Below are 14,417 nucleotides of genomic sequence, written 5' to 3'. Positions count from 1 at the left end.
CTCTAAATAATGGCTCATGCAAGAAGAACTGTGCTGCGTCTTACATTATGATAAAGATGATATGATAATGCAGTGAAACTGATGCCTAACATTATTTTTTAACGGTTGCTGTTATAGCATTTCCATTTCTAATATGCATGTGCAAGTTTTATTACATTCATCTTATTTCATGCAGTGACTGAACGCCTTTATATTTTTCCTGCTCCCATCGAGCAAATTAATCTGTGAATGCTTTTGCAGATGAAAGATTATTCGTGTGCTAACTCACGTTCTTCTCAGCTCTTCAACACATAATCATGTAATCAATACTAATGCCTAAGGAAGTGTGTAATGCATTCCCTCGGATTAGGGAAATATATGCTCCACATAATTAGCCAGAAGGACAGCATGTATTTTCTTCAGTATTGGTCCCTGGCATGATTACAATGCAGTCCACATATAGCAATTCATATGACAGACATTAATATCTGTCTGATTATCGATGTGCACTTTTAACCTTAAGATAAATATCGACTGGTCATTTCACGGCTCTATAACTCGTTTTAAAAAATGAAATTGTTAAGAAAAAATGTCCCTGTAAATTATAGCGGTTAACATTTGAATGGATTATTATATTAGTATTTTTAGCGGATAGAATCATCATCACTTAATGAGACTGAGGCCTTCTTTGACTATGCGTTGCAGTATGCATCCAGTTCATCCGGAGGGGAGAGTTCCTGTGAGGAAGGGAGGATCCGCCGGCCGCCACACCTCAGACCCTTCCATCCTCGGACAGTAGCGCTGGACCCTGAGCTGCCCTCCCTGCTAAGTGACCCAGACTACTCCTCCAGTAGTGAACAGTCCTGTGATACTGTCATTTATGTTGGGCCTGGTGGAACTGCAATCTCAGACAGAGAGCTCAGTGACAACGAAGGCCCGCCTGCCTTTGTACCCATCATCCCCTCTCTGAATAAGAAGAGGTCGGTAAGGGAAGGCCCTCTGGACAGAGACCAGTTTTTCAAATGCAACACATTTGCTGAGCTGCAGGAGAGGTTAGAGTGTATAGATGGCAGTGAAGAGCCCACTGCTTTTGTTGGAGAGGGCAAGCGAGGTCAGGCTAGTCCCAAGAGTGACAAATCAAAGGAGATCCAAGGCTGTGTTTCACCAAAAACTGTAGCAAATATGTCTTGCAGCCAAGAGGGCACCTCACCCAAGCAATCTCCAAAATCTGTCACCACGCCACCGTCCTGCAGTCCCAGCACTAAGTCTAAACTGGACAATGCCAAGATACAATGCATACTTGAAGAAAGCGCAACACCAGAGAGTGTCCAAAATGTATGCAGGACCAGTGCTGATGGTGAGAAGGCCTTGGCTCCTGAGAGCCAGGTTAGTACAAATACATTAGCAAACCCTTCAGTATCAAACTCTGAGCCCGTGGTACGGGAGAAGGTTTACTTCAACAAGAAAGCCCTGCCAAAGCCGGCCCCTCCGCCTTCGCAGCATGTAGATAATGAGGAAAGATCCAGCACCAGAATGCCACCTGTGGGAATGAGTCACCAAGCTGTGAAAAGAAGGGATCCCTGCACTTCCCCCTTGTTCAGAGTTCCAATGGAGGTGTGTCAGGTGCGCTCTACGTTGAGGGAGAGGTGTCTGGATCGGGACATCCTTAGAGCTACGGTTACCTTGCAGCAGCCCGTGGAGCTAAATGGAGAGGATGAACTGGTGTTCACCGTGGTGGAGGAGCTGTCTATTGACAGCCTCGTCGATACGGGCCGCCCCTCCAGCATTATCAGCTTCAACAGTGACTGCTCCCTTCAGGCTCTGGCCTCCGGCTCCCGACCTGTCAGCATCATTAGCAGCATTAATGATGAATTTGATGCCTACACATCAGCTGTAGGAGGAATGGAGGGGAACGTTGCCGTGGTCACACCCCACCAGGACGGAATGAAGGATTGTGTGGACAGCAGAGGTTCATCTATTAGCTCTTGGCTGAGCGAAGTTAGTGTCTGCACGTTGGAGAATGAAGGGGCTCATTCTAATGATGTCTTCCTTCCTCAGTCCAAACAGACGGGATCCGCGGCCACATTTTGCTTTGATTCCTTGGATATGTTCCATTGTGTATCTTCCCCTAGAGATGCCAAGAACTCCTTAAATGACAGTGGGTTTAGTTTTTCGGAACAAGACAGTGATAGTGCTGCCTCAAGCAAACTATCACTGACAAAGTGTCCCCCATCTCCGGAATCAGCCAAAGGCTCCCTCAAATTCACATCCAAAATAACAAAAACTCATTCCCTTAGTTCCTCACAACTTCCACAGACCCCCAACATAGTCAATTCCAGTCTTCCCAGGAAGATTAAACCTACCTCATCCATCTCTCATAGTAGTAGCAGTAGCAGCAGCAGCAGTAGGGAGCCTCCAAGACAAGAGACTAAACAGGAGGATCCATGGCAGCGCACTGACAACCACTCAGAACCTCAGTTTTCTGAATCCAGCAACACCAGCAGATTTGCCAGAAATCCCCCCAGTGGCATACCTTACAGCAAAACATCCAACAGCAGCAACAGTGTACCCCGTCCACCAAAGGTGCAGGGGTCTACCTCATCCCAGAGGGTGGTCGACGGCTGCGAGAAATCAGCCAGTAAGAATCCTCCCAGCAGAATGCCTCAGCTCAGACGAGGTGCCACCACCCTGGGAACAGTGCCGGTCATCCATTCCACCATAGACTACAAGGGGAGCCAAGATAGTATGACATCTACCACAAGCCTTAAATTCTCATCTCTGGGGAAAAACAACAAGGCCAACTCACAGAAAGCAAGTAACATCCCAAGACCTGGTTGCACCTCGCCTCCCCTCCCTCCAGTGAGAAAGTCCAGTCTTGATCATAAGACTAAGACCCTTTTGCCCCAAAGTGCCTTAAAGTCAGCATATGGGGAGACAGGAAGGGCCTCTGGGGTAAGGGCAGCCGTATCAGAGGAAGAGCTTGATGTGCGTCACATAGTCGACTCTGTCGGTAACAAAACCTCCAGCCTCAACATAGCCAAAGTTACCTCCAGTCTAAAGGCTAGAGGGCCGAGAGGAGAGGCTGGCCACCATTATGGCAGTCAGATGTCACTGGAAAGGTGTGAAAGTCTGTCCCTATCGGGTTCCAGGACTGCGCTCAGTCGGGAGAACAGTGGGACAAGTTTAGGTAGTAACAAATCCAACAAGTCCATTCCAAGATTTGGTGTTCCTAATTCATCCAGCTCTCCTATAGCCACCTGTTTGTCATCCCCAGGTGGAGGAAATACAAGCAAATCTGGACAGGTGAAAGCTTCCGTAAATCCCAGAGCAGTCGGAACAGTCAGCGGTAGTAAGGCACGTTCACTGTCAGCCAACAACGCAAAGGGCCTAAGCTCTTCCAACAAATCTTTGTCCGCTCCCATGACCAGAAACACCAACGCCAACCTCCCTCCGTCAGGACGGACATCGGCTCCTCGGACCCCTGCTGCGGTCAGTAATAAGCCAGGGAGAGGAACTATCATGGGCACAAAGCAGGCCATGAGGGCTGCCAACAGCCGCGTGAGCGAACTGGCAACGGGCAACGTATCAGGCAAACACCTGAGAGGTTCGGGCGATTCAGATAGCGGCAATGACAGCGGGGTGAACGCGAGTGACGACAAACCTCCCACAGCCATGCTGCCCTCCCCGTACAGCAAAATCACGGCACCCAGACGGCCTCAGCGCTACAGCAGCGGCCACGGCAGCGACAACAGCAGTGTCTTGAGCGGGGAGCTGCCGCCAGCGATGGGCCGCACGGCTCTCTTCTACCACAGCGGTGGCAGCAGTGGGTATGAAAGCATGATCCGTGACAGCGAAGCCACAGGAAGCGCTTCCTCCGCCCACGACTCCATGAGCGAGAGCGGCATGTCGTCTTCGGGCAGAATAAGAAGCTCCAAGTATCCCAAGAAGAGAGCAAATGGTAAGAGTGTACTATGGGTTTTGTGATTTTATAAACTGCAGTGCAGGTATAAATGCTATGCTCAAATATTAGGAATAGATCCCCCTGATAATAACAGGATATGCTGATGACTAGGAGATAAAGCTTCTTGTGAAACTATGCACATTGAGATTGTATTCGCAATCAATGAATGCTGTCTCCTAGGAAACTATCCATGCTGGGTTTCTTACTTCTATTCTTATTACATTCATGAATTTGTGTTTCATTGGGTTTTCTCTGTCCCTGAATCAGCAGTATAAATTATTCATACATATTTTATACGGGGAAAATAACAATGAATGTTTCAGACGAGACGACTTTGAACAGCGGTGATCAACTAAGATGAATTGAACATGAGCGGCAGTGGCTAGGTTAAGGTTGTTGGGTTTTTTTTTTTAAACTGTACGGCGTATATAACCATTTGAATTCATGTGTGTTCAACAGAACTTTTTGAATTTATTTGTGCAGTGAACATACAGAATGTTTACTCATGAATCCTTATAAATATGCAATTGCAAGTCTGTGTAAAGCCGTGCATTACTTTACATCTCAGAGTGAGACTCATACATATTTACTCAGAGAACCTGAGAAATAAATCGCGCCACTGTATGTCACGGAACGTAATTGGTGCCTTTTATGAATGTGTGCATCGTATGCGCGGCTTTTGTAGGTTTCCAGAGAAGACGGCTGATCCCGGCGCCGCTGCCTGACACCTCTTCCCTGGGGAAGAAGGCTGGCACAGCAGGTCAGTGGGTGGACCTGCCCCCTATGTCTGGACCACTGAAGGAGCCCTTTGAGATCAAGGTGTATGAGATCGATGACGTGGAAAGGCTTCAGAGGCGGCGTCATGAGGAAACCGCAGAGGTGAGCAGTAGGGATGAGCCGATACAATACTATATGGATCAAGATCACTGGCTTTAATATTGGACTGATAAAAATTCTATAAAAACTATGCACAGACTGTAAAAACATAAATAAGTCTTTGAAATAGCTGAAATTGCACAAGTCTAAAACGGGGGTCTCAAACTTGCGGCCCCCCAACCAATTTTTTGTGGCCCACCACTTTACAGTGAGATATTTCTGTATGTTTTTATTTATTGATAGATTAATTTTGTATCATAAATACGTTTATATTGTGAACTATTTATCGTTCCATATCAAAACAGACACTTTTATTTTGAAATTATGTGAAATATCATCATAAATATTACTATTGTGATGTCTTTTTCACAAAAAGTTTGACTTTTTTCCACTTGACCGGCCCCCTGCTGACCAAACTAGACACTCCGTGGCCCCTAGGTTGTTTGGGTTTGAGACCCCTGGTCTAAAATGACTGCATCAGACTGATATCGATGTCTGCAGATACTCGAGTGTGTGATATCAGAAGCTTGTATCGTGCTATCCCGCGTGACTTGTTTTACATGAGCTAATGTCTGGCCCGAGATTCTGTCAATCACGCCTGCCAGGTCGGCGCACTCGGTGTGTTTACACGTGTGACATTTGTGTCTTACACACGCTCAAGGCGTGCCACATTGACTTGTGTTGTGGGAACGTCTGAGCTCGTTCCTTCCCACTTTCTTTTTAAAGAACAAGACAGGAATAATACGTCTCAGATGTGTGACCCGCTGTCGCCTAAGAGGCAAATCCCAGAGTTAAAATGTCTGTATCTAATTCCCGGCGCTGGGTATTTTGACAGCGCTCCGCGGGAATGTCAATAGTTCGGGAGGCAATTACTGACGAGGGTTAATTAGTTTGGGTATGAGTGATGACTCGACTTACTGCTGCCGAGCGTGATGGTGATGTTGGGGGAGAGAGAGGAAGAATAAAAAAAGGAAGACGTATGAAAAAGACTGGTCAGGGAATGTGCGATAGATTCAGCGGCGCCCAGCACCCTCCCAAATCAACTCATCGCTGGCGCTCATTCCCAAATGCCTGATCGCTTTTTATAGCTGGCTCCTCTTCTGTGGATCATTAACTGCTCCCACAAGTTCAGTGCAGGCAGACAGGGATTTGTTAAGAGAAGATATTAAATCAACTGCATGGTGGTTAGATTAACTTTCAATTAGGGGAAGAAAGATCAGGCATCGATGCCTGAACACAAGTTAATTTATTGTCTCTGACTTTCTCAAAACTTTGAGAAATGCAGTTGGAATCTCATACTGAGAATATCTGCTGCTCATATAATAATCTGTCTTGTTTAACATTCTGACGTGTTTCTCTTCTCTATTCTTGTATTTAGCAATCATTCCAAGATGTTGACAAGGTGAGCCAATAGTTCTCTTTGAGAAATGGATTTTATTACACTTGTTGAATGACAACAATGGAAAGTGGCTGAAAGTGTTTGTCTTTCCTTGTCTGTCAGGGCCTGCTGTATTTCAACAGTAAGCTGAAAATACTGGAGAGAAGGCAACAGCAAGTGAGAGAACTGAGAGCAAAGCATGAGATGTTGATGGAGGAGCTGGAAGACACAAAGGCCAGGTTGATGATGGACCCCAGCAAGTGGAACGGAGAGTGTAAGTAATCCGTGACCTAAAATCCCGAATGTGTTTTGTGCCAAGTCATCTAACCACACTCTAATTTGACTCTATGACAGTTGAGGTGGACCAGAATTTGGATAAAGAATCTCTGGAGTACCTGGAGGCCCTGGCACAGGCCACAGAAGAGCTGGAATTCTGTGTCAACCTATGCAAGTCCCACGTCATGATGGTGACCTGCTTCGACATCAGCATGTCGACACCCGGCATACAGGAGGGCCTGCGTGAAGTGGAAGTCTGAGGACAAAAGGAAGTTGAGGCAGAGCTACGAGGAAGTGGGAAGGACGGTAAACAAGCGACGCTGTCGGCTAAGAGTTATCACTGGAGTGAAGAACAAACGGAGATGAGACGAGAGTGGATCCTGGCGTGAGAACAGAGAACATCTTTACCACCTACTACAGTGCCTCGTTATCCAGGACATAGTTTTAAAGACAAAGGAATAAAACGTGAGCACAAATGTTGTTGCCCTCATGGCAAGGCAGAGGCCATCACTTACTCAAGAGTCAGCAACATGTGGAAGTGCCTTTTTTATTGTTTTCTTTTGAGTCTTTATTTTTCATATGGTGCAGGTATCGTGAGCATACCCAAGCAAACCCTGAACATATTGCTTTTATGAAAAATATTTTATATTGCATTGTATAGTGTATTTATATGATTATGTGGTATGTACAAATATCTTTTTTGAGAGAAAAAAAAAAAAATAAAGATAAAAAAAAGGAACAAGCAATAAGCTAATGTTATTGCGCTCCCAGACTTTGCCTTTTCTCTTGTTTCAAACCTCAGTCAGCATTTTATCCATCTTCATTCAGCCTCTTGCGCCTTATGTTAAAAATCTCTGGTTCTGTAATTTTCTAGATTTTTCACACTGGACTATGTTATCTCAACCAACGACTGCATTTACTGTTGTCACTCATCACCTGCCTGCTGGTCTCTAAAAAAGCTTGCAGAGCTGAGTGAATGTTCTTTCACTCCAGTTGCCTTGATCAAAGTGGGTCTCAGTGCATGCTCTAAGGTAGAGCACCGGTTCCGCTGGCAGACAGAGGAAGATAGAAGGCTTATTCAAGCTGCGCCTGCCCGTGTTTATCTCACCGAAAATGAAAGATTAAGCCAAAACATATCAATCAAAGGGCCACTGTGATGGATAGTGAGCGATTATTCTTAGCTCAGCCATTCTCTCTGGTGCCTCACTATGTGGTGACGCAAGCCCGGGGCGCGGGGGGGGCGGGGCGCCCTCAGTCTTCTCGCGTAATGAATGGCTACGCTGATGCCAGTGCTCATCAGCGAGCGTCGTCACTGCAAGACAAAGGGGCACAGATGAGATAGCACAGGTCTACTGCTGCCAATCCTTGGCTCTATGCATTCCAGTACATTTACTGCAACTTACTCTTACAACCTCAATACTGACTGAAGGGAAACGACAACAACACAGTTTCAGTCACGTATGGCCCTAAGCAGAAGTTGAACAGTGTCCAAAACAATGACTGCATCATTTTTTATTGTCCAGTGAAATAAGAGCAAATGAGTGTGACACTGTTGATCAATCAATCACAATACAATGTGCTTGTTGCAAGTCAAACGGCTGATAAATAGAGAGCAAAGGTGATTGGTGAAATGATTGTCAAGAAAAAAACATACCGGCTTTGTTGTATTTTGGCGTGTTTGATTTCTATATCGATGAGAAAATTACGTTGTTTCCTTCTTTTCCAAGATGTACTCTCTCAGGCCCTCTCTGAAGATGCTGCATGAGATTTTGTAATCATTTTAAAGAATGATTTCTACTCCATTTTTACCATTATAGTTTTTTTTTTTAACAATAACTTTCAATGATGTGGGTTTAGGCTCATAATTTAAATAACTGTTACCAAACCAAGACCTTTTTTTCCACAAAAAGAAGAAGAAAAAAAACAATATGTAAGGTCATATTTCATATCAAAACCCATATTTTTGAATTGCTTTGCTTTTCTATGGGACTTTCAGACCCTATGTATAAATGTATGATAAGGCAGCTTGTGTTTTACTTTTTTTTTTTATTACCTGTGAATAAAATGGTTCTACAAACTGACGATTCTGTAGAGCTGAATGTTTTTTTTTCCCATTTACCTTTGTTTGTCTGTATGTTTGTGAGCAGCATAAACCAATTAACCTTCAGAGAGAAGCACAACATATGTATGTATAATAGTTATAGCGTAGCAATATATGTGAAATACAAGCACATTTTTAATTGGTAAATTAATTGCTGAGCTGTACCACTGCCACTTGATGTGCCAACTGTCTCATTTCACAATCTGTAGGTAGATGTTGAGGAAATAGCAGATGTAAATGTTGACTAATGCAGCTGCATACTAATTATAATGTATTTAAAATGTTTAGAATTTACATACAGTAGGTTGAATGGAAAAGTGGCAGAAACCTACGGAATGAGGCGAAATGGTTCGATCCTGTAATGAGCGTGACTGTTGCAGCAGGTGTCCCTAATCAACTATCAACGAATTTCCAAACAGAAAACGAAAAGTAGAGAGAAAAACGTCGACGGAATTTCGCCTAAAACTTCACAACAAACGGTAGGAATAGTCTGCAAAGAGTGGAAATGAACCTAGTCCATACTATATTGGCGTAGGGAACGTTTGCTCCCTCAACAGTGGTCTTTTAATGGTGGCGAAAGCAGTTTTGTGCGTGATATTTGAACTCGGCAAACCGAATACGTTCACTTTTAAGTAAAGGTTTATACAATTATACATGTTGCTAAAACAGATAACATAAGCAGAAAAAGATGTGTTAGCAAATCACATTGAGTGCTATTTAACAGCTACGTTGAATTTATGTGTCAAGATAGTGTAATGTCCCTGCTAAAAACAATCAAAATGGCTGCTAAATGAAACTCAACCATCATTAATTTTGTCTAACTTTTAAGTTGATTTATCTATTTATTACCGACCATGTTAACATCACATTAACAATATATCTTGTCAAATTACAAAGTAAATCGAATGTACGTGGGGAAAGTAGTTTAAATGTATAAAATCAGACACACACCTATGACACCTAAGTGCCTTGTTTTCCTTTAACAGAGCCAGACTCTTATTGCATTTTTATTCTAGCATCAAGGCAACTGGCAGGCTGCAAGGAAATATTCACATAATCTGACTAAATGAGTCCTTGGTTTGAATTGAAAATAAAGTCATTCAGTTTGGTAAAATAAAAAATAATTGTCAGTTGAAGACAATTCCACCAGTCTTATTAACCTTAGAGTTACTGCGGTATAAATTCAAAGCATCCCAAAAATTTAATTTTTAGGTCAGGGCTAATATTCAATTCCTTGAACCATGTCTGACAAGACATGAGTTTACTAAGTCTTTTTATTAAACTTTCAAAGCACAGATTTGGGACATGCTCATCGACGCATGTCTCTTGACATGTGAATCAACAATAGTAGTTATTAAATTGGCAGTTTTGTACATTTTTGTTCTGGCCTTCATTGGAAATTAGGGAAATGAGGAGGAGGATATGGGGGGGTGGAGGGGGGTCCAGGGTAATTACTCTCTCTGTCAGGAGGGCTCTGTGGTCAGTGTGATACATGAAATCCTGCTGAGAATTATACTGTATGTGTTTGGATTTGTTCAGCTAGAAAGCGAAACCTGCTGTGCAATAGCATCTTGCCTCCCTGCTAATTCTGTTTTGATCAAAAGCATAAGAGGTTAATTTGGCTGACTGCTAAGAGCAGCTGGTCACTGTGCATCAAATCAAATTCTCTGGGTGATTTTTGCTCAATGGCTCAGTGGTTTTTAGCATTCGCCGTATGGACAGTCCAGTGTACAGAAGTCAAATCTGCGGTGCTACTATGAATGTTAATATATGTATGTATAATCATATGATATGTCAAATTTAAAACAATGTGATTGTCTGTTGAAATAGGATGTATTGATTTGATGCAGCGAAAGTCTTCTGACAAATCTCTCTAAAGCCCTGTGCTCTCAGGAAGCTGCTGTGTGAGTGGAAACAGTTGGTCAGAGCTGCCGCAGACGTCTGATGGCTGCTCAACAGTCGGCCACATGCATCCCAGCCCACTCTGCCTCGGGGCTCTCATCATTAGTGGGGTCCTGGGTGTTGTGTGAGAATAGCAATGAGTTCACTGAAAAGTCAGGAGCTGCCGCCCCTCCCCTCCTTCACTCCAACCCATCGCTGACCCTCTGCGGAAATTCTCTTTATTCCTCTCAGGGAGACATTTCCTGTCCTTGTCACGTCTCTCGTGTTAGTGCCGTTCAAAGTGCATTCTCTCGTCAAACTGCAGTATAGTGTCGTTGGACACTGTTGGAGAAAGCCTCTCAAAAACCTTACAAACACTGCATCTGTTTTGTTTCTCTCTGGTAGTTTGTTACTTCAGTTGACCTTGCGTCCTCCAATTAGGCTGAATGTTGACCATGTTCAAAGGAAAAGAAGGCTGCATGAACCCTCCCTCCACCTCTGTTAGGCGGCGTGCATCTGCCCTGGGGCATTGTTAGTGGTAGCAGTTGCTCAGTTTTGGATTTACAACCCTACAGGCCAACAGCTTGGCTCGTCTTAACCATGCTTGCACTTTGAAGAAGACCTATAAACCTGACCAAATGCTGCCACTTATTCTAAGTAATTAAAACAAGCTGGCGTGCAGAAAAAGTCCTTAAATTATTAGAGACCGAGCGAGATGTAAGCCTCGCACTCGGACTGTGGTTGTGCTTCAAGGGGGTCATAACTATTGACATCCCCATCCCCAAAACAGATTGCTTGTGTGTGGGGAGGGTCCGCCAAGACGGAGCCGTCTTCAGTGCTTTCACCCGTATGTACTGTACTGCAAATTCCATACGGTTCCAACAATATGCCACAAAGCAGAGATAATGAAGTAACTACAGGCAATAAATCAAAATAAAGCAATCCATAATGTGAAGGAGAATGAATTAGCCTTTTAGAGAGACCTTTTAAAGGAGATCTGTCATTGAAGATTTAACCCTGTTTACGGTGGGTTATGTAGCAATGCATCATGGGCAAGAGAGCGTTGCCATTACGCGTTGAAATGATGTAGAGAGGATATAGGGCGCCGTTGTATTGCTGATTATTTACTGATGAGGTGCAGGACGTGGGTCAACAGTCTGTTGTGTGTTGATGTGTGAGCTGGCAAGGAAAGAAACACATCAGCGATGAAGATGATGCAGACTCCCACACAGTCTCTGATGGTGTCTGACAGTGAGTTGGCACCAGTGTCATCCTCTTAATTATGTAGTCTGAGAATGTAATGGTAAGCAGCACTGGTACAGGTCACAGCAGAGGTGGATGTTTCATACTTTTTATGTCATTTTCTCCATCATTGACCCCAGTTTATGATTCTGAATGCTACTTCCTGATGCAGTCATTGTTTAATAGTGTTTGTTGAGTACATGATGCACTGACCTTGTCAACGACTACCTTTCTTGACTGCTTGCGCTGACCTTGCGCTATCTGTGGTCTTGTAGTCCCGTGGTCCCCACTGCTTGTCGACAACCCCCGATTTGCATAAAGGCCTTGTTTAGATGCACTGGTTTAATATGCTCGTAGAATGCTGATGTAAAGAGTTAATGTGCAATGAATATTCATGAGTTTAAAAAAGGTTTGACACATTTGAGCAGAAAAAATATTTCGTCCTTAATGGCATCAAATGTTGCTGCACACTGTAGAGCCATTAATAACTTGGTTTTCAAATCTGTTGGTCTTTGGCTTTTTTAATGTGTGTTTTTAAGAGCTACACAATGCACTTAAAGAGGTCATTGGTCATAAAAAGAAATCTAAATAGTAACTCAATTTAATTTCAGAAAATCTCCTTGCTCATGTATTGCTGTTAATTGCACAGTGACACTGAACAACCAGCCATCCCATCAGGTTTGGCTCTTAAAGCAGATGGATGTGTGTGTGTGTGTGTGTGTGTTAAAGACATTTTTAAATGACTCTGTCTAAAGGCATTTCTTTATTGACACAGCCCTTTCCAACGCGGAAGTTTCAGTGGCCGTCAGACAAGCTCTTCGCTGGCTCCCGGCAGCAACCATCTGGTGGACAGCAGAACCGGACGACAGGGTGGCTCCTCACTCCACTGAGCCGACACATAGCCCAAGGACACAGGTGAAATCGTTATGTTGACAGGTCTTTCCTCTATTTACTTGAGATTGTTGTGCTCTGTGGGCATCAGGGGTCAAACTAGTGAAATACTTCTTAAGATATGTATTGTTAGAGGGGTGGCACTGTAACACCTAAATGCAAGTCAATGTGATGGCATCAAGTGTTTGGCATATCATTCTTGTTGTAATTACATTTAAATTTAATCTTTTCAGCATGGAGAAGACTCGTACTAAGTGATATTCCCCCTTTGGATGCTTTCCAAATGGTTTTTCAGACACCATTTAATTATAAAAGCGTGTACTTTGTGTAGCTTGACTGAAAATTTTGTTTGAATTCATGTGTGAGACACTTGCATCAGTAGATTGCAGGATATATATATAATACAAGATGATTCTTAAGCCCGGATGATCTCATTTTCATGTTCAACTTATGTACTTTCCATCCTCCTTTTTATGTAGGTAGATCAGTGTGTCTGAATTAAAGAACATTGCACTCCACATCCTTTCCTGTATTAAATGCAATTCATGAACTGCAAAGGCTGATGGGGTTTCAGGGCTACTGATAAGATGAATTGAATTTCCCTTCCATCGTGGATAGAGGAATTGTGCGGTTTCCTTCTTTTAACTAGGGAGAATCATTTGTTGCATCTTGGCTGAAGAGCATTTGATTTTCTTCAAAGCCTCCATTGCTTTCTCAGAAACCTTATACACGGGATGAAGAGGCGTGCCTCTCTGTGCAGAGTGACTTTTCAACTGTGCAAAACAGTGTTGTCTGAGGGTCTAATCTAATAATTTACCAGTATTTATTGTATTTTGACCCATTCTGTTTATAGTATTTACATGAGCTTAGTCCATTGCATTAGCAGTTTGTTTTTTATTCAGTTTGCGTGTTTTGTTTACCCCGTGTAGTAAATTATAATCAAACTGTCATACAGTCCTGTTCTAACCGTCAAGCTTTCATCTGATCCTCACTCACACCTTTTGATAATGTGTTGTTTTCATTTACACGTGGAGATGATGATGATTATAATAGTAAGGATTATTCTGCACACATCTTCAGTGCAGCAGTAAGGGGGCCTCTTCTTTGTCAACATTTTTGTTCCATTGTGTTGTCTCCTCAGACACATGGAGATGCGCTACAGTGCTGATGGCCGTGATGCCGTTTTTGTATTCCTTTTCTAGTCTCAGATTAGAGCTGAATTTGTGCAGGTTGCTGACAGGAGGCTGTCACGTGTGCTGTCTAAAGTGGAATATGCGAGTCAAGAGGTTAATTGCACACATTGCAGACCGTTCTTCCTTACTTCGCCATTCATACTGTAGCCAATCACATCGGAGACACCCGCTAATCAAACGTGCGCTGGCAGCTTTGTGCTGTAGCAACAGTTGCCGTGATGGCGGCTTGTCTGGCAGGGAGCGCACGTCCTGCTGTTTGCCTATTTGAGTTGCTTGGCAGGCTGGTGCAATCCCTCTCTTTTTGCTGCTTTTCATTCATAGCCAAAAATAAGGGGCAGAATAAATGTCCTCTGAATTACTGAAGGGCTGGATCATCCTTTGTGCTTCATTAAAGCCGGTAATCAGAAAACCATTTCTCAATGATACAAATAAACAATAGGGCAGTACACTTATTAAAGAGTATTTAGTTTTTCTAATACCTCAGAAAAAGCTGTGTATGGTGTATTAGTGTTAAAGCAGGGCAGATTATTATGTCATTAGATTAATTCTTAGAGATCGCATCCATAATGCATCCAGTGTGAACTGATTAATCATTATCAAAATGGATGGTGATTAATTTAGTAGTCAATTAATAACTGC

General features: G+C 43.3%; 1 protein-coding gene across 4 annotated transcripts in view; it reads left to right on the top strand.

Annotated features, from left to right (window-relative positions):
• Positions 1-8,551, top strand: part of kif26ab (kinesin family member 26Ab) — a 68,715-nt gene extending 60,164 nt beyond the window's left edge. For all 4 annotated transcript variants that reach the window (XM_044047543.1, XM_044047544.1, XM_044047545.1 and 1 more), the window contains 5 exons: positions 685-3,937; positions 4,626-4,819; positions 6,195-6,218; positions 6,318-6,468; positions 6,549-8,551. In XM_044047543.1, coding sequence (XP_043903478.1) covers positions 685-3,937; positions 4,626-4,819; positions 6,195-6,218; positions 6,318-6,468; positions 6,549-6,730 — 3,804 coding nt within the window. In that variant the 3' untranslated portion in view covers positions 6,731-8,551. The remainder of the gene's footprint in view (positions 1-684; positions 3,938-4,625; positions 4,820-6,194; positions 6,219-6,317; positions 6,469-6,548) is intronic.
• The last annotated feature ends 5,866 nt before the right edge of the window (positions 8,552-14,417 follow it).

Source organism: Solea senegalensis, linkage group LG16, assembly GCF_019176455.1.
Source record: "Solea senegalensis isolate Sse05_10M linkage group LG16, IFAPA_SoseM_1, whole genome shotgun sequence".
NCBI lineage: Eukaryota > Metazoa > Chordata > Actinopteri > Pleuronectiformes > Soleidae > Solea > Solea senegalensis.
This window is presented reverse-complemented; position numbering and strand designations above follow the sequence as displayed.